General features: G+C 43.5%; 1 protein-coding gene across 1 annotated transcript in view; it reads left to right on the top strand.

Annotated features, from left to right (window-relative positions):
- Positions 1-3,030: 3,030 nt before the first annotated feature.
- LOC109895141 (phosphatidate cytidylyltransferase 2-like) overlaps positions 3,031-20,554 on the top strand; it is a 28,909-nt gene continuing 11,385 nt past the window's right edge. Inside the window, exons 1-10 of the mRNA XM_020488800.2 lie at positions 3,031-3,582; positions 8,602-8,738; positions 9,191-9,287; positions 9,889-9,986; positions 10,420-10,559; positions 12,931-12,989; positions 13,728-13,810; positions 14,345-14,432; positions 14,564-14,632; positions 14,727-14,879. Of these exons, the coding sequence (XP_020344389.1) occupies positions 3,520-3,582; positions 8,602-8,738; positions 9,191-9,287; positions 9,889-9,986; positions 10,420-10,559; positions 12,931-12,989; positions 13,728-13,810; positions 14,345-14,432; positions 14,564-14,632; positions 14,727-14,879 (987 nt within the window). The 5' untranslated portion in view covers positions 3,031-3,519. The remainder of the gene's footprint in view (positions 3,583-8,601; positions 8,739-9,190; positions 9,288-9,888; positions 9,987-10,419; positions 10,560-12,930; positions 12,990-13,727; positions 13,811-14,344; positions 14,433-14,563; positions 14,633-14,726; positions 14,880-20,554) is intronic.

Here is a 20,554-nt window from a genome sequence, read left to right as displayed (position 1 = left end):
AACTTTTAACAAGGCACACCTGTTAATTGAAATGCATTCCAGGTGACTGCCTCGTGAAGCTGGTTTAGAGAATGCGAAGTGTGTGCAAAGCTGTCATCAAGGCAAAGGGTGGTTATATTTTGATTTAACACTTTTTTTGGTTACTACATTATTCCATGTGTTATTTCATAGAACAATGTAGAAAATAGTAAAATAAAGAAAAACCCTTGAATGAGTCCAAACTTTTGACTGGTACTAATATATATATATATATATATATATATTTATTTTTTATTTTTTTTATTTTACCTTTATTTAACCAGGTAGGCAAGTTGAGAACAAGTTCTCATTTACAATTGCGACCTGGCCAAGATAAAGCAAAGCAGTTCGACAGATACAACGACACAGAGTTACACATGGAGTAAAAACAAACATACAGTCAATAATGCAGTATAAACAAGTCTATATACAATGTGAGCAAATGAGGTGAGAAGGGAGGTAAAGGCAAAAAAGGCCATGATGGCAAAGTAAATACAATATAGCAAGTAAAATACTGGAATGGTAGTTTTGCAATGGAAGAATGTGCAAAGTAGAAATAAAAAAATAATGGGGTGCAAAGGAGCAAAATAAATAAATTAATTAAAATGAAATACAGTTGGGAAAGAGGTAGTTGTTTGGGCTAAATTATAGGTGGGCTATGTACAGGTGCAGTAATCTGTGAGCTGCTCTGACAGTTGGTGCTTAAAGCTAGTGAGGGAGATAAGTGTTTCCAGTTTCAGAGATTTTTGTAGTTCGTTCCAGTCATTGGCAGCAGAGAACTGGAAGGAGAGGCGGCCAAAGAAAGAATTGGTTTTGGGGGTGACTAGAGAGATATACCTGCTGGAGCGTGTGCTACAGGTGGGAGATGCTATGGTGACCAGCGAGCTGAGATAAGGGGGGACTTTACCTAGCAGGGTCTTGTAGATGACATGGAGCCAGTGGGTTTGGCGACGAGTATGAAGCGAGGGCCAGCCAACGAGAGCGTACAGGTCGCAATGGTGGGTAGTATATGGGGCTTTGGTGATAAAACGGATTGCACTGTGATAGACTGCATCCAATTTGTTGAGTAGGGTATTGGAGGCTATTTTGTAAATGACATCGCCAAAGTCGAGGATTGGTAGGATGGTCAGTTTTACAAGGGTATGTTTGGCAGCATGAGTGAAGGATGCTTTGTTGCGAAATAGGAAGCCAATTCTAGATTTAACTTTGGATTGGAGATGTTTGATATGGGTCTGGAAGGAGAGTTTACAGTCTAACCAGACACCTAAGTATTTGTAGTTGTCCACGTATTCTAAGTCAGAGCCGTCCAGAGTAGTGATGTTGGACAGGCGGGTAGGTGCAGGTAGCGATCGGTTGAAGAGCATGCATTTAGTTTTACTTGTATTTAAGAGCAATTGGAGGCCACGGAAGGAGAGTTGTATGGCATTGAAGCTTGCCTGGAGGGTTGTTAACACAGTGTCCAAAGAAGGGCCGGAAGTATACAGAATGGTGTCGTCTGCGTAGAGGTGGATCAGGGACTCACCAGCAGCAAGAGCGACCTCATTGATGTATACAGAGAAGAGAGTCGGTCCAAGAATTGAACCCTGTGGCACCCCCATAGAGACTGCCAGAGGTCCGGACAGCAGACCCTCCGATTTGACACACTGAACTCTATCAGAGAAGTAGTTGGTGAACCAGGCGAGGCAATCATTTGAGAAACCAAGGCTGTCGAGTCTGCCGATGAGGATATGGTGATTGACAGAGTCGAAAGCCTTGGCCAGATCAATGAATACGGCTGCACAGTAATGTTTCTTATCGATGGCGGTTAAGATATCGTTTAGGACCTTGAGCGTGGCTGAGGTGCACCCATGACCAGCTCTGAAACCGGATTGCATAGCAGAGAAGGTATGGTGAGATTCGAAATGGTCGGTAATCTGTTTGTTGACTTGGCTTTCGAAGACCTTAGAAAGGCACGGTAGGATAGATATAGGTCTGTAGCAGTTTGGGTCAAGAGTGTCCCCCCCTTTGAAGAGGGGGATGACCGCAGCTGCTTTCCAATCTTTGGGAATCTCAGACGACACGAAAGAGAGGTTGAACAGGCTAGTAATAGGGGTGGCAACAATTTCGGCAGATAATTTTAGAAAGAAAGGGTCCAGATTGTCTAGCCCGGCTGATTTGTAGGGGTCCAGATTTTGCAGCTCTTTCAGAACATCAGCTGAATGGATTTGGGAGAAGGAGAAATGGGGAAGGCTTGGGCGAGTTGCTGTTGGGGGTGCAGTGCTGTTGTCCGGGGTAGGAGTAGCCAGGTGTAAAGCATGGCCAGCCGTAGAAAAATGCTTATTGAAATTCTCAATTATGGTGGATTTATCAGTGGTGACAGTGTTTCCTATCTTCAGTGCAGTGGGCAGCTGGGAGGAGGTGTTCTTATTCTCCATGGACTTTACAGTGTCCCAGAACTTTTTTGAGTTAGTGTTGCAGGAAGCAAATTTCTGCTTGAAAAAGCTAGCCTTGGCTTTTCTAACTGCCTGTGTATAATGATTTCTAGCTTCCCTGAACAGCTGCATATCACGGGGGCTGTTCGATGCTAATGCAGAACGCCATAGGATGTTTTTGTGTTGGTTAAGGGCAGTCAGGTCTGGGGAGAACCAAGGGCTATATCTGTTCCTGGTTCTAAATTTCTTAAATGGGGCATGTTTATTTAAGATATAACCACAACCAGTGGTTACCACTATGGAACGCATCAACTTTTGATATGTCTAGACTAGAGAGAATTTATTTTCAAGGGTGTTTGTTACCCATTGTAAGCCAACGTTACAAAACGTTGCGATACAGAATGCAATTCAGACTATAAATAACGTCGCGATTCAACACCGAGGGTCGTCACTAGTTACAACAGCCACAAAGTAATAACCCCGCCCATTTCTCAAAATCAAATCAAATCAAATTGTATTGGCCAAATACACATATTTAGCTGACTTTATTGCGGGTGTAGCGAAATGCTAAATGCTTATGTTCCTAGCTCCAACAGTGCAGTATTATCCAACAAGTCACAAATATAAAAGTCAAATAATGTCGGAGAGGCATTTTCTAAAATACAGTAGAATACAGTATATACATATGAAATGAGTAAAGCAGTATGTAAACATTAAAGTGACCAGTGATTCCATGTCTGTGGGCAGCAGGATGAGTAATCGGGTGCTCAATTGCTCTTCTTAATGTGTATTTTAAACCTAAACACACTGCTAACAGTATGCCTAAACCTAACCTTGGACTAAGACCAAACTGCACATTTTTGTTTTCATACATTTTTTACGATATAGACAATCATTTATACTTTGTGGGTGTAATATCTAGTGGAAACCCAGTGAGAGGGACGTGAATCATCTGGGGTTAACAAGAAAGAATAATTTATGTCGAACGAAACAGTCGTATTTTGTTGTTTAGCTAGCTAGCTGGTAAACTGTAACAACCCTGTGTCACATACACTCACCCTCTGTAGTAGCTGGGACACGAGTTGCAGAAATGACAGAGCTACGGCACCGCGGAACGACTGAAAACGACCTATATCAACAATCCGAAGACAAGGTAGCTAGCCTACGGTACTACGGAGTGGTTATGGACTGCCATTTGGAACAAACCCGTTAGCTAGCCAAGGCCCACTAGATGGGACATCATGCCACAAATTATGATTGTGACTAGGATAATAAGTATTATTTAGCTGTAATAGCGTACAAGACAGAATAGTTAGCTAGCCACGTCGAACGTTTACAGTTTAATTTGCGCTAGTTTGCTTGCTAGCAAAACATAGCTAGCACGCTAACAAATTGTATACTGACTTGCTGCTAACATTCGCTCTGGCATGAATGGCACACATTTACAAGATACCATTGGTGGTTAACTAGCTATCTATATCTAACGTTTGTCTCTAGCTTGTCATTGAAAGTAACAAGAAGTATAGCTATTCCTCTCTGCCTACTCCCCAGTCAACTGAACTGAAAATTGGCGTTGTGCATTTGTGTGGCCAGGGCAACACACTTTTTAAGTAGATGTTTCTATTCAATTAACTTAATCATGTATTAGTCATAAACTCTGGCTAGTTTTCAAACGTATGAGTTGGATTTCAACTCATGAGGTAGGATGAATTGAAATGGCCATGGCCAATCATCTCTGCAAGAAGGACAACCCACATACACATTTCAAGCCACATACAAATACAGACAGATCACCATCACTGCCTAAATGTATAGTTAGTATGTATGACGCCAGTTGTGGGCTGTTTCGAATAAAAAGCCGAGTTACTTTACATTTAAATTAGGGATGGGCAATATGGTCAAAATATCATGTCACAGTATTTTTCAAATTATGGTATTTTATGTTTTGGATAATAAAAGTGATATATTTGCTTTGAGTAGTGGGTGGCAACACATACATTCTAAGTTATTTTAACAGGTCTCTCCATCCTGATTGTTTTATAATGTTCAATTAAACTTCAACCCAAAATAATTTTCTGCATTTGGATAAATTTCTGCATTTCCTGCACTCTTGAGATAATTTCCACACTGCCACGTAGGGTTGCACGATATTGGCAAAAAATCTTGGCCTTGTTTTTAACCAAATGTTAACTACGATTTGAATTGAGATTTAGTTTAAACTGTTGGAATCATGGAAAAACATATGATTATTCTAATTCTATAGTTAGAAGATAATAGTGGGCACTTTGAATACAGTGCTTTTTGATATGACAACAATCAAAAATTCCAGGGAGGAGTTATTGTGACAGGGTAGGAACCAAAGTCTTGGTCAGTGTTTCATAGGGGACCCTATAATCTTTGGCTACATTAAATGTTTTCACTTAGCTACTTCATGTAGCTAACATATTCATGCGGGATGGCAGTGGTGTTTGAAATGGAGGGGAGGGACTACAGAGCTAAGCATGTCTCTTTAAGGAGGCTAAAAATAGAGTTTGGCTTGGAAAAGTTGAATATTTTCAGAAGGAGTCGGGTAATTGGTTAAGGGAGAAGAATGGTTTTGACTGGGCACAGGATGGGTTTGAATCAGTTGAAGCTCGCAATAACACGAGCTAGATGTGTACCCTCTCCATCTATATATATAATGTAGCCATCCGTTCAAATTAGTGGATTCAGCTATTTCCGCCACGCCTGTTGCTGACAGGTGAATAAAATCAAACACACAGCTATGCAATCTCTATAGACAAACATTGGCAGTAGAATGGCCTTACTGAAGAGCTCAGTGACTTTCAATGTGGCGCCGTCATAGGATGCCACCTTTCCAACATGTCAGTTTGTCAAATTTCTGCCCTGCCCCTGTCAACTGTAAGTGCAGTAATTGTGAAGTGGAAACGTCTAGGAGCAACAACAGCTCAGCCTCGAAGTGGTAGGCCACACAAGCTCACAGAATGGAACTGCTAAGTGCCGTAGCACGTAAAAATAGTCTGTCCTCGGTTGCAACACTCACTACCGATTTACAAACTGCAGCTGAAAGCAACGTCCGCTCAAGAACTGTTCGTCAGGAGCTTCATGGAATGGGTTTCCATGGCCTAGCAGTTGCACACAAGCCTAATATCACCATGCACAATGCCAAGCTGTGGTTGGAGTGGTGTAAAGCTTGCTGCCATTGGACTCTGGAGCAGTGGATTGATTAATCACGCCTGACTGTCTGGCAGTCCGAAGGACAAATCTGGGTTTGGTGGATGCCAGGAGAACGCTACTTGCCCGACTGCATAGTGCCAATTGTAAAGTTTGGTGGATGAGGAATAATGGTCTGGGGTGTTTTTCATGATTCGGGCTAGGCCCCTTAGTTCCAGTGAAGGGAAATCTTAGTCCTACAGCATACAATGATGTCTTAGACGATCCTGTGCTTCCAACTTTGTGGCAACATTTTGGGGAAGGCCCTTTCCTTTTTCAGCATGACAATGTCTCCGTGCACAAAGCGAGGTTCATACAGAAATGCTTTGTCTATCGGTGTGGAAGAACTTTACTGGCCTGCACAGAGAGCCCTGACCTCAACCCCATCGAACACCTTTGGGATGAATTGGAATGCCGACTGCGAGCCAGGCCTAATCGCCCAACATCAGTGCCCAACCTCACTAATGCTCTTGTGGCTGAATGGAAGTAAGTCCCTGCAGCAATGTTCCAAAATCTGGTGGAAAGCATTCCCAGAAGAGTGGAGGCTGTTATAGCAGCAAAGGTAGGACCAACTCCATATTAATGCCCATGATTTTGGAATGAGATGTTTGAGAAGAGTTAGGAGGGAGTGGAGGGAGTTTTTTTAAATTTTTTATTATTATAGTTTTTTTTTTTATTGAGGGGGTGGTAGTTCTCGGGGAACTGTGGCTGATCTTGGATGGCTGGGAGCTTGGGCTGATAGGTCGCTGGTTGGGGACTTGGTGGGAGATCTGTCGACATGCCCTTGAGCAGAGCGCTTGACCCTGGTTGCTCCTGTGGGTCGCTCCTTTTGTTCCAGTTGATACAGCTAACTAGCGACTTAGCCAGCTAACACAACTTAGCCATAACTTGCTAAGAAAATAAACACACTAGTGTTCTATAATTACACTTAGTACATTTATATTCAGAAGTGTAACCGGTGTCAAATGGCTAGCTAGTTAATGGGGTGCGCGCTAATAGCGTTTCAACCGGTGACATCACTGGCTCTGAGATCTTGAAGTAGTTGTTTCTATTGCTCTGCATGGGCCGCGGCATTTGTGGAGCGATAGGTAACAATGTTTCGGGGGTGTCAATTGGTGTGTGCAGAGGGTCCGAGCCCAGGTAGGGGCGAGGAGAGGGACGGAAGCGATACTGTTACAGAAGCAAAGTGAAAACCGCATCGTAGTCGTCAACATTGTTTCATGTGCTGCGTTAACCATGAAGACTGAACGCAAGTGTCTCGTGGTGAGCAACAATAAATGCGGTCTTTGAGTGCCAGGTTCGGGGATAGGTCTGTGTGGAAAGCAGCATGGAGAGGGAGCGCGAAGAGAGATGACTCACTTAGCGGAGTAAACTATAAAAATGGACGACATGTCACATTTAACAAACCAAACATTCAAAAACCATTATAAAAGGTCAAGTAAAAACACAAACCGGTCTGTGCAGCCCTACATTTTAAAGTATTTTATGAGCTCTAATTAAAAGTGTCTAGCTGCTTTGTTGTGTTGCCTTTTCTCTCCTCATCCATCACACAGGCTCCACTGTTGGGCTTTACTAGTTTCAGGGTCCTTAAAAGACATGCTGTGTTCCCCCCTCTAAGTCCACTCAGACTTGCATTCCCGCCTCAGAATGTAGGCCTTGCGTCTTGGTTTTTGATCAGTGATTGTCAGGCTGGTGCCCCCCTTAGCGACGTTGGCAGAAAGCGGATGTTTCTGGTTGACGACTCCGCTCTGGCGTCTGTCTACTCCTGCTACGTTCGGTTAGGCAGGTTTCATCATGCAGCTGTGTTGTGCTGGTGGTATAGGGCCGTGGCGCTCTGTGGTTTGATTCTGTCAGACATCACTGTAGAAGGACCCTGCCTGCAGGTACATCATCAATTCTCCATGGATAACTTAGTGTCTCTGTCTTGTGCCTACAAAATGGTTTTGAGTTGAAATCATTTGAGCCAAAGTTGACTCGGTTTGCTCTCAAAGTTTTGAAGAATGGTTATATCAGTCAAATTGTGACAGCCTAAGGACACTGGAAAATAGACCAAGCCTATTTATACCCAGGGGAAATGGCATGTTTGTTGGATGTTAACCCCTACCCTAACCTTTTACATTTCAATGGGGTAAGGTTAGGGACATCCCAAGGATCCCGGATAGCGCTGACCCTTGTTTGTTGTGTATAGTATGTATGACTGCATGTGCATGTCTATTATTGTGGTAGCGTAGGTGATAAGGTAGAAGGAAATCGCATAGGCCTACATTACTTATTTAACATGGTTGAATGAATCTCTTGATTCTGATAATGTGACCAGAGACACAAACAAAATGAGGTGTGGGTAGTGTAGTAACAGGAGTGTGGAAGGAGGGGCTATTTTTATCCAGGGCATCCTGCCTGATAGGCAATGGGAACCAGCAAGCCTGGGGGTTCCATCAGCTTGATAGCTAGGCCTACTGCTATATGTGTGTACACAGTGTATGTGTTGACAACCAAGACAGGCAGAGTGTAGGCTAACAGCTATCTGTTGTGTTAATAGGAGGTTAGGAGACACAACAGTGCAATTCTGGTAGCGCTAGGGAGGAGAGACCACGATGACATCATCGCAGTCTGCAATGTCTAATGACACATTTTGTTGCCTTGGAAAAGCAGAGGGTCATCTGCTTTCAGAGAGTATCAAGGGGGCAGACACCATGAAATATGTTGATTACTCTGTCACCATCAGCCGTATATTTATCAGACATAATATACTAACGCCAAAGCGGAAAAGCACTACAAGCTTGCTCTCACAATGTTGTTGTTCACTGACATAAAATAGACCTGGAAAGGAAGTGGGGGAGCATTCCTCATAGGAGGCTAGCTGTGTTTGTTTACATTGTATGACTAACTCTATATATGTGTCTGTCTCTCTATCTCCCCCCTCTCTCTCTCAACCCGCTCTCTCTTTCTCTCTCTGTAGGGATCTGAGAATGAGGGGAAAGCAGAGGGGGTGTCTGAAAGCGAGACCAAGCCTGATACAGGGCTCCCGGAGGTGCCTGTCCCTGCTGATGACACCCCTGAGGTTCTCAATAAAGCCCTATCTGGACTGTCCTCACGGTAAACACTTCCAACATATATATTATTTTTTCATTGACTATTTTCTTATGGTAATCACAACCTCCGGTTTGGAACAAGGGAAATATCACCTATTTACAAAACGTAATATCTGTGTCCCATAAGTCTCTGGTCAAAAGTAGTGCCACTAGGCCTATAGGGAATAGAGTGCCATTTGGGACACAACCAACATCTACATTTTTTTATTTCCTATCTTCGGTTTGCTCCTCCATCCTAACAACATCCTGTTATTCAGACATGGATTATTGAATGCTAATGAAATACCATCTGCTATGCTCAATATAACTATTGATCTGTGTAGGCCTATATTGACATTCTTCAGGAATGTGTTGCCCAGCAGTTGATTTGGGCACACAGACAACTGATATGGATGCTTATTGTTCACCTTTTCATTACACACTGTATATGGGGATTAACTGTGTGTGTGTTCTCAGATGGAAGAACTGGTGGGTGCGAGGGATCCTGACTCTGGCCATGATCTCCTTCTTCTTCATCATCATCTATCTGGGCCCCATGGTGCTCATGCTGATTGTGAGTGATCCTCATCCTCCTTTCCCTAAGCCTTCTGTCTGTCAGTCAGTTTGTTAGCCAATCCCAAATCGCTCCCTACCCGTCCCCCTTGGTCCGAACCCCTCTTTTGCCAGATCTGCAGTCTCAGGATAGGTATACGCAGTCCAGTGATGGCGCTTCCACCATATTGCGTACATACCTTACAGATCTGCAGAAACAAAAGGTTAGGACGAAAGAGAGGGTAAGGGATTGAATTGGGGCCAGCTGTCTTTCTGTGTCCTTAATGGATTTAGGCTCAGAGTGTAGCTCAGTGGAAATAACCGACTCTTCTCTGCTTTACTACCTGCTGGGAGGGAGAAAGCTTGCTGCAGGAAGTGAACAGAGAACACAAAAACTCTTTATAGAGTCACAACACAAGAACATTGAACCAAAATGTCTGATTAAATGAGATGGAGATGAGCAACAAGGAATCATCCAGATACTGTTGTCAGGGTGATATCAAATGTGAAGTGTGGTAGGGGAATACCATGTAGTTCATACCAAAACCCAGACAGTCAATGGCAAACCTCAGTCATTTATTACAGACCTGTTCAAAGTAATAATGGAACATCTTTCTCTACAGGTGCTGTGTGTGCAGATCAAATGCTTCCAGGAGATCATCCACATCGGTTACAGTGTGTACCACTCCTACCACCTGCCCTGGTTCAGAACGTTGAGTTGGTGAGATGCGCGTGCGCACACACAATTTTATGTCTGTGTTTAATGTTATATTGCAACTAACTGTTTGTTGACACGAGATAATGAGTTGCACGTTTTATTTCATTGCAGACTTCCTGAGGTTTGTTGGTATGGTGATGTTTACCCAGTTAGCAGAGAGAAACTATATCATGTTACATGTAGTGGTGATGCTATTTGTAGTATGTTAGCTCTGGTGTAAAAACTCTTTCGTTATTATAAAACATCATAACTTGTACATTTCTTCATAACTTGAACATTGCATCTCCAAAAGTTCACCATTGCTCCAGGTTTTCCAGAAAAGGTTGCCTAGTGAATGTTCAGTCTGTTATAACAGTTCTGACCTCACCCCTTACTCCTCTCTTCCTCCCTTCATCTTCCTCCTCTCCCTCCCCTCCTCTCCTCCTCCCGCTGTCAGGTACTTCCTGCTCTGTGTAAACTACTTCTTCTACGGAGAGACGGTGACAGACTACTTCTTTAATCTGGTGCAGAGGGAGGAGCCGCTGCGCATCCTCAGCAAATACCACCGCCTCATCTCCTTCGCTCTGTACCTCACAGGTGAGATGCAGGCTGTCGCAAAAGTTCTGACTAACTTCCTTTTTTCATGTCTTTTCCTTCATGATCACTGACCTGGCAAGGACAGATGGAAACCGATCTAGTGCTTTTTCCTATTGGTGATAAAGAAGCCATTTTGGAGTATTGAGAGCGAGTCAGAGCCAGGGAGAGTGAGGGAGGGAGGGAGAAAGGGGAGTCCTCTTTTGAACGTTTAGTGTTGTTTTAGTTGGAGCTTCTTCATTTTTAATCAGTTTTTACCTGACAAAGGGTTTGGTGCAAGTTTTTTTTAAATTATAAAAGCTTCAGAAGGAAACCCCACTGTGCCACACCCTCCCTCTTTCAGTCAACCAGTGCAGCAGTGGCAGTTCATGGCAGCAGGATGTGGTGAAGGTAGCACTCGCTAAACGTCTGCTGTTTCTGTGTGACTGTATGATCATACCTCGACTTTGTGGCTCAAGGTGAAAGAGGAAATGTAATACCCATCTATCCCTCCTTCGTTCATACCTCCCTTAGGGTACATTTCAAAACAGGGCCGGGTTGTTTACTGGAGAAGTGTTGACAGGGAAAGGCTTTTAAGGTAATAGGGCCATCTCTTTTAAGGTAATAGGGCCATCTCTTTTAAGGTAATGGGGCCGTGTCCCCAATGACAGATAATGTAGAAGGAGCGGAGTTTCACAGAATCTGTAAGTAGTTATATAAAGATAAATCAGAACACTGTGTGCTTTGTTCTAGCCTGGTTCCAGATCTGTTCATCAGGCCAAGTTTCAAGTTTTCTTCGTCATATGTGCGGGATGCACATATGGTATACACTGTCCAACAAAATGCTCACTTGCAGGTTCCTTCTTGACAATGCAAAAACAATAGGAAATAATGAAAGATAAGTTTACGAACATAAAGTAAGTGACTCAGTAGAATAGGATAAACAGTTTAGCAGAAGTATAATACAGTGACTACAATGACCATAGAAGTTGGCAAGACCGCACAAACTGATCTGGTACCAGGCTAGCATTGTTGTGCTCTGATGAAGCATGTGTAACAAATTGATGTGGATTGGATGGATGTAGAAATATTCTGGTGTCCAAATTGTCCTAACTGAATTATTGGCCTGACTGCTTTATCTAATTTGTTAGATTCGATAAAAGCATCTTACTCACAAGGGCGTCTTCTTACTCTGCTTTGATACAGCCTTGGGGATTGATATAATTATTGGAAGTGTAAGAAATCAAGAGTTACATGCAGCGCATTCATGTGATTGTGTTTTTATCTGTTACTGACTTTAGCAGGCTTTTAACCTCGGAACCCAAAACCAAATCATAATTTATGTCACTAGAGATTGTGATTGAGTTTGATTGAACATGGCTTGGATGACTACAATGATGCAGTTGCTGGTCCTCAGTTTTAAAACAAAGAATGACAATAATAGCTTCTAAAAACTGTCAGACCCAAAAATGCTTTGGTGTGAATCCATTTGAATTCAATCACGTTTTAACAGCATCCCTTTTGATTTAAACTAAACCTTTCATTCATGTTTGCCCATGGAATAAGTGGTCAGAAAGTGACCGTTTGGACCTGAATGCCAAAACATTCTGGAGATAGACGGTGCTCAAAGTTCACCCATTTTGCATACCATACAATGAGACATCTATGTCTTCATCACTGGAAAAGATAAATGGTTGAGTTTGACAACACTGTAAGCTTAAAAATGATAAACTATTTGATTATTTCTTGAAAGAAAAAATATATTTTGAATAATTTTTATTTAAAAAATGTAGGGTAAATTATTTAAAAAGTTAACATTTATCTGATATGTGGACCACAACCCATCTTTGTGGTATCGTTTGAAAGTTAAAATGGGAATACATTTTAAATTTTATCAGCCAAAACATGACACCCACCCCTGTATTCAAGAGCATGTTGTCTCAACTGATGGTGAGCACAACACTAAAACCTTAGATGATGTCAAATAAGGTCTAAGCTACAAAATGTGAAAATTATAAATATTAGATAATCAACATTAAATGATATACTTTTTGTTAAAATATTTTTTCCCCAGAAATGAGAAAATAGTTTGACAACCCTGTTTGTAAGATTTTAAATGATATCAATCTCAACCGTTTATATTTTCCAGTGATGACTGGAAAGACATGGATGTGTCTTGGTATGGTGGGGTATGCAAAATGGGTCAACTTTCAGCACCTTTTAACTCTGTAGTGTTTTGGCATTCAGGTCCAAAATGTCACTTTCTGACCACTTATGCAATGGGAAGATATGTATGGAAGGTTTCGTTCAAATCATATGGGGTGCTGTGAAAAAGAGATTGAATTCAAATTGATTTACTCTTTGTTGACTTGTTTCCTCTGTTCTGTTCGTGCAGGTTTCTGCATGTTCGTGCTGAGCCTGGTGAAGAAACACTATCGTCTGCAGTTCTATATGGTGTGTGGTGCGTGCCTGCATGCATGCATGCATGCATGTGTTGGGTAGCAACCATCTGTGGCTCTGTTTTGGGCTCTGGATTGACCATGTAGGGCAGTGACATTGCTGAGCGCTGCTAGGAAACACACACTGCAGTAACATATCACTGAGAGCACCGCATACTGCAGTAAAACTCATCTACTCAGTGTTGTGGATAAATGTCACACTGACTGGGCTGAGGTCTCAGCACTCCTCAAGGATATGTTTGTGTTGTTGCAAAGAGAACTTGGTCATCATTGCCCTGTTATCAGTAAGGATTGTTCTGTGCAAAATGCCATTTACAGCATTAATGCTAAATTACAAACAAAGTGTGCTATGAGTAATTATAAACTGGGTGGTTCGAGCCCTGAATACTAAAAGCCATGTTATATCAGACTATACCACGGGTATGGCAAGAAATTACTGTTCTATTTACGTTGGTAACCAGTTTATATTAGCAATAAGGCACCTCGAGAGTTTGTGGTATATGTCCAATATTCCATCTCTAAGGGCTGTATCCAGGCTCTCCGCGTTGCGTTGTGCCTGAGAACAGCCCTTAGTTGTGGTATATTGGCCATATACCAAGCCTCCTCGGGTCTTATTACTTAAATATACTGCAGTATTCTGGCCACTTTGGGGTAGCTATGTTCCTTTATCACTTATTAAAAATGTTGGGACAATTTAAGCTTTCTGAAAATGAATTTCCTTCCTTCCTGTCAGTTTGGCTGGACTCATGTAACTCTGCTGATCGTAGTGACCCAGTCCCACCTCATCATCCACAACCTGTTTGAGGGAATGATCTGGTAAGAAATGTCTCTCTGTCACTCACTCAAATTCAATCAGAGGGCAAATTCAGTCAAACATTGGTTGTGACCTAAATGGCACTCTATTCCCTATATAGTGCACTACTTTTGAGCAGTGCACTACTTTTGAGCAGTGCCCTGTGGACCATGGTCAAAGTAGTATACTATATAGGGAATAGGGTGTAATTTGGGATACACCCAGTGGATCTGTTCTGTCAGAAGTTAGTGCATGGGAGTGTCTTCACTTAGCCCAGTGTCTCCATGCTGTACAATGGGAGGACTTATTGCATGTTGAAAAGTCTATCTGATGTAATTACTACTTGTCCTACAACCATGTGATGCAAATGACAAGTGCATTTGGGTGGTCTACATCGGAAGCTTATTCAGGAGTCAACAACATTTCAGAACGTTCAGGTAGAAATGTACTATGTTGAAGAGACCTGCTCTGTCTCTTCAGAGTAAATACGTATGTCTGCTTTATACACCCCACTGAATACACCCCAGGTACCAGTACCTCTCTCCTTCTCGGTCTAGGTTCATCGTGCCCATCTCCTGTGTGATCTGCAATGACATCATGGCCTACATGTTTGGCTTCTTCTTTGGACGTACTCCACTCATTAAGGTTAGCAAGACTTACACCACTACTGTATGTATCATTTTCTGAAGTTTGGATCGTTCATTTGATATTTGGTACAAAGGATACCATTGGTAACACCCTGTACTGTGTCAACGTCCTGATTGTGTACTCTACAGCTGTCTCCTAAGAAGACCTGGGAAGGCTTCATCGGCGGATTCTTTTCTACTGTTGTGTTTGGGATCCTGGTAAGACACGGCCATAGCTAACTGCAAAAGATTCCTTTCAAATTCCCCACAAGTCCTATTATTTTATTCTCTGCTTCTGTCCCTCCCTCTCCAGTTGTCCTATGTGATGGCAGGCTACAGCTTCTTCGTGTGTCCAGTGGAGTTCAACAGCGACCATAACAGTTTTGAGGTGGACTGTGTGCCCTCTGATCTGTTCCAGCTACAGGACTATGCCCTGCCGGCCACCCTCGAGTCCCTCACTGGATGGGTGAGTCGGATCTGTCCCCTCTGTTTGATTGTGCTACTACACCTGCATTGCTTGCTGTTTGGGGTTTTAGGCTGGGTTTCTGTACAGCACTTTGAGATATCAGCTGATGTACGAAGGGCTATATAAATACATTTGATTTGATTTTGATTTGATTGTGTGGCTGGCTGGTCTCTGTTTCTGATCTCTCTTTCTGGCGGGCTGGCTGGCGGGTCTGTTTCTGATTGATCGCTGGCAGTTCTCTGATTGATCGCTGGCAGGTTTCTGATCTGTCTTTCTGACTAGCTGGCGGGTCTGTTTCTTACTGCTGGCGGGTCTCTGATCTCTCTGGCTGGTGGGTCTCTGTTTCTGATCTCTGGCTGGCTGGCTGGCAGGGCTCTGTTTCTGATCTTGCTGGCTGGCGGGGCTCTGTATCTCATCTCTGGCTGGCTGGCGGGGTTCTGTTTCTCATCTCTGGCTGGCTGGCGGGGCTCTGTTTCTCATCTCTGGCTGGCTGGCGGGGCTCTGTTTCTCATCTCTGGCTGGCTGGCGGGGCTCTGTTTCTCATCTCTGGCTGGCTGGCGGGGCTCTGTTTCTCATCTCTGGCTGGCTGGCTGGCGGGGCTCTGTTTCTCATCTCTGGCTGGCTGGCTGGCGGGGCTCTGTTTCTCATCTCTGGCTGGCTGGCTGGCGGGGCTCTGTTTCTCATCTCTGGCTGGCTGGCTGGCGGGGCTCTGTTTCTCATCTCTGGCTGGCTGGCTGGCGGGGCTCTGTTCCTGGTCTTTGACAGTATTTTCCACTAGCGCCGGCTGTCGGTAATTTTCAGCCGAGTACTTTTTCCACTTAAATTAACTACACAAATGTTCAATTCTCTAGTTAGAAAAAAGTCTGCCGGCCTACCTAAGTGGCGCAGCATCGCAGTGCTTGAGGTGTCACTACAGACCCTGGTTGTGTCACATCCAGCCGTGACCGGGAGTCCAATAGAGCGTCGCACAATTGGCCCTGCATTGTCCGGGTTAGGGGAGGATTTGACTGGGGGCCTTTACTTGGCTCATCGCGATCTAGCGACTCCTTGTGGCCTGCAGGCTGACTGCGGTCGTCAGTTGAACGGGGTTTCCTCTGATACATTGATGCGGCTGGTTTCTGGGTTAAGAGGCGCGGTTTGGCGGGTCATGTTTTGGAAGACGCATGATACGACCTTCGCCTCTCCCGTGCCCGTTGGGGAGTTGCAGAGATGAGACGAGATCGTAATTGGATATCACAAAATTGGGGGCGAAAGGGGGGTAAAAAATGCTTAAATATACTGCTCAAAAAAATAAAGGGAACACTTAAACAACACAATGTAACTCCAAGTCAATCACACTTCTGTGGAATCAAACTGTCCACTTAGGAAGCAACACTGATTGACAATACATTTCAAATGCTGTTGTGCAAATGGAATAGACAACAGGTGGAAATTATAGGCAATTAGCAAGACACCCCCAATAAAGGGGTGGGGACCACAGACCATTTCTCAGTTCCTATGCTTCCTGGCTGATGTTTTGGTCACTTTTGAATGCTGGCGGTGCTTTCACTCTAGTGGTAGCATGAGACGGAGTCTACAACCCACACAAGTGGCTCAGGTAGTGCAGCTCATCCAGGATGGCACATCAATGCGAGCTGTGGCAAGAAGGTTTGCTGTGTCTGTCAGCGTAGTGTCCAGAGCATGGAGGCACTACCAGGAGACAGGCCAGTACATTAGGAGACGTGGAGGAGGCCGTAGGAGGGCAACAACCCAGCAGCAGGACCGCTACCTCCGCCTTTGTGCAAGGAGGAGCAGGAGGAGCACTACCAGAGCCCTGCAAAATGACCTCCAGCAGGCCACAAATGTGCATGTGTCTGCTCAAACGGTCAGAAACAGACTCCATGAGGGTGGTATGAGGGCCCGACGTCCACAGGTGGGGGTTGTGCTTACAGCCCAACACCGTGCATGACATTTTTCATTTACCAGAGAACACCAAGATTGGCAAATTCTCCACTGGCGCCCTGTGCTCTTCACAGATGAAAGCAGGTTCACACTGAGCACATGTGACAGACGTGACAGTCTGGAGACGCCGTGGAGAACGTTCTGCTGCCTGCAACATCCTCCAGCATTACCGGTTTGGCGGTGGGTCAGTCATGGTGTGGGGTGGCATTTCTTTGGGGGGCCGCACAGCCCTCCATGTGCTCCCCAGAGGTAGCCTGACTGCCATTAGGTACCGAGATGAGATCCTCAGACCCCTTGTGAGACCATATGCTGGTGCGGTTGGCCCTGGGTTCCTCCTAATGCAAGACAATGCTAGACCTCATGTGGCTGGAGTGTGTCAGCAGTTCCTGCAAGAGGAAGGCATTGATACAATGGACTGGCCCGCCCGTTCCCCAGACCTGAATCCAATTGAGCACATGTCTCGCTCCATCCACCAACGCCACATTGCACCACAGACTGTCCAGGAGTTGGCGGATGCTTTAGTCCAGGTCTGGGAGGAGATCCCTCAGGAGACCATCCGCCACCTCATCAGGAGCATGCCCAGGCGTTGTAGGGAGGTCATACAGGCACGTGGAGGCCACACACATTACTGAGCCTCATTTTGACTTGTTTTAAGGACATTACATCAACGTTGGATCAGCGTGTAGTGTGGTTTTCCACTTTAATTTTGAGTGTGACTCCAAATCCAGACCTCCATGGGTTGATACATTTGATTTCCATTGATCATTTTTGTGTGATTTTGTTGTCAGCACATTCAACTATGTAAAGAAAAAAGTATTTAATAAGAATATTTCATTCATTCAGATCTAGGATGTTATTTTAGTGTTCCCTTTTATTTTTTTGAGCAGTGTGTGTGTGTGTGTGTGTGTATGTGTATATACAGTGCCTTGCGAAAGTATTCGGCCCCCTTGAACTTTGCGACCTTTTGCCACATTTCAGGCTTCAAACATAAAGATATAAAACTGTATTTTTTTGTGAAGAATCAACAAGTGGGACACAACATTTATTGGATATTTTAAACTTTTTTAACAAATCAAAAACTGAAAAATTGGGAGTGAAATTATTCAGCCCCCTTAAGTTAATACTTTGTAGCGCCACCTTTTGCTGCGATTACAGCTGTAAGTCGCTTGGGGTATGTCTATCAGTTTTGCACATCGAGAGACTGAAATGTTTTCCCATTCCTCCTTGCAAAACAGCTTGAGCTCAGTGAGGTTGGATGGAGAGCAACCCACTGTTACCCCACTGCCCCAGCCAACCTCGTCCTCCCCAGACCTCAGCAACCTTTGCGCACAGGAAGCAACCTTTAAGAGGAAGGGAGAAAACGAGAACAGACAGGAGCGACAGAGCAGGACAATACCAAACACAAAATAAACAGTGGTCAGTCACATGGACCTTCAGGAACAGGGCGCACGAGAGCGCATCTGCAACAACATTATCTGTCCCCCTGATGTGCCGCACATCGAGATGGTGTTTATTTTTTTTACAAGCATTCCATCTCATTATCCTCTGCTTAGGACACATGTGGCCGTCAAGAAGGTGAGATTAGACCCTTGGTCACTCTGAATGACCTTAGGGATTCCAAACAATGAGACACTGAGTGAAAGCTTTTAGCACAGATTTAGTCGTGATAGACCGGAGAGGATAGGCAGCAGGAAATCTAGTGGTCTGATATCACAGTGAACAGGTAACTACTACCATTCTTAGAGCGTGGCAGAGGACCAACACAGTCAATAATCAGATACTCAAAAGGTTGGCTGAGTACAGGAATAGGAAACGGTGGTACCGGCTTAATAGCTTGATTAGGTTTACCAGTTAATTGACAGGTGTGTCAGGTTTTGATGGACTCAGAAACATCCCTCTTTAACCTAGGCCAAAATAAATGTCTAATTATGCGATTGTAGGTTTACCTCATGCCCAGATTAGAGGTCGACCGATTAATCGGAATGGACGATTAATTAGGGCCGATTTCAAGTTTTCATAACAATCGGAAATCGGTATTTTTGGATGACGATTTGGCCGATTTTTATTTATTTATTTACTTTACACCTTTATTTAACTAGGCAAGTCAGTTAAGAACACATTCTTATTTTCAATGACGGCCTAGGTACAGTGCCTTGTTCAACAACTGCCTTGTTCATGGGGCAGAACGACAGATTTTTTACCTTGTCAGCTCAGGGATTCAATCTTGCAACCTTACAGTTAACTAGTCCAACGCTCTAACCACCTGCCTCACGAGGAGCCTGCCTGTTACGCGAATGCAGTAAGAAGCCATGGTAAGGTGCTAGCTAGCATTAAACTTATCTTATAAAAAACAATCAATCAATCATAATCACTAGTTAACTACACATGGTTGATGATATTACTAGTTTATCTAGCGTGTCCTGCTTTGCATATAATCAATGTGGTGCACATTGGCGAAAAAGGACTGTCATTGCTCCAACGTTTACCTAACCATAAACATCAATGCCTTTCTTAAAATCAATACACAGAAGTATATATTTTTAAACCTGTATATTTAGCTAAAAGAAATCCAGGTTAACAGGCAATATTAACCAGGTGAAATTGTGTCACTTCTCTTACGTTCATTGCATGCAGATTCAGGGTATATGCAACAGCTTGGGCTGCCTGGCTCGTTGCGAACTAATTTGCCAGAATTTTACGTAATTATGACACAACATTGAAGGTTGTGCAATGTAAACAGGAATATTTAGACTTAGGGATGCCACCCGTTAGATAAAATACGGAACGGTTCCATATTTCACTGAAAGAATAAACATTTTGTTTTCGAGATAGTTTCTGGATTCGACCATATTAATGACCAAAGGCTCGTATTTCTGTGTGTTATTATGTTATAATTAAGTCTATGATATGATAGAGCAGTCTGACTGAGCGATGGTAGGCACCAGCAGGCTTGTAAGCATTAATTTAAACAGCACTTTCTTGCGTTTTGCCAGCAGCTCTTAGCTGTGCTTCAAGCATTGCGCTGTTTATGACTTCAAGCCTATCAACTCCCAAGATTAGGCTGGTGTAACCGATGTGAAATGGCTAGCTAGTTAGCGGGGTGCGCGCTAATAGTGTTTCAAACATCACTCGCTCTGAGACTTGGAGTAGTTGTTCCCCTTGTTCTGCATGGGTAACGCTGCTTAGAGGGTGGCTGTTGTCGATGTGTTCCTGGTTCGAGCCCAGGTAGGAGCGAGGAGAGGGACGGAAGCTATATTGTTACACTGGCAATACTAAAGTGCCTATAAGAACATCCAATAGTCAAAGGTATATGAAATACAAATCGTATAGAGAGAAATAGCCCTATAATTCCTATAATAACTACAACCTAAATCTTCTTACCTGGGAATATTGAAGACTCATGTTAAAAGGAACAACCAGCTGACAAGGTACACATCTGTTGTTCTGCCCCTGAACAGGCAGTTAACCCACTGTTCCTAGGCCGTCATTGAAAATAGAATTTGTTCTTAACTGACTTGCCTAGTTAAATAAAGGTAAAATAAAAAAATATCTTCATGTTCTGAGCAAGGAACAAGGAACTTTCTTGCATGGCACATATTGCACTTTTACTTTCTTCTCCAACACTTGCATTATTTAAACCAAATTGAACATGTTTCATTATTTATTTGAGGCTAAATTGATTTTATCGATGTATTATATTAAGTTAAAATAAGTGTTCATTTAGTATTGTAATT

Source organism: Oncorhynchus kisutch, linkage group LG8, assembly GCF_002021735.2.
Source record: "Oncorhynchus kisutch isolate 150728-3 linkage group LG8, Okis_V2, whole genome shotgun sequence".
Classification (NCBI taxonomy): Eukaryota; Metazoa; Chordata; class Actinopteri; order Salmoniformes; family Salmonidae; genus Oncorhynchus; species Oncorhynchus kisutch.
This window is presented reverse-complemented; position numbering and strand designations above follow the sequence as displayed.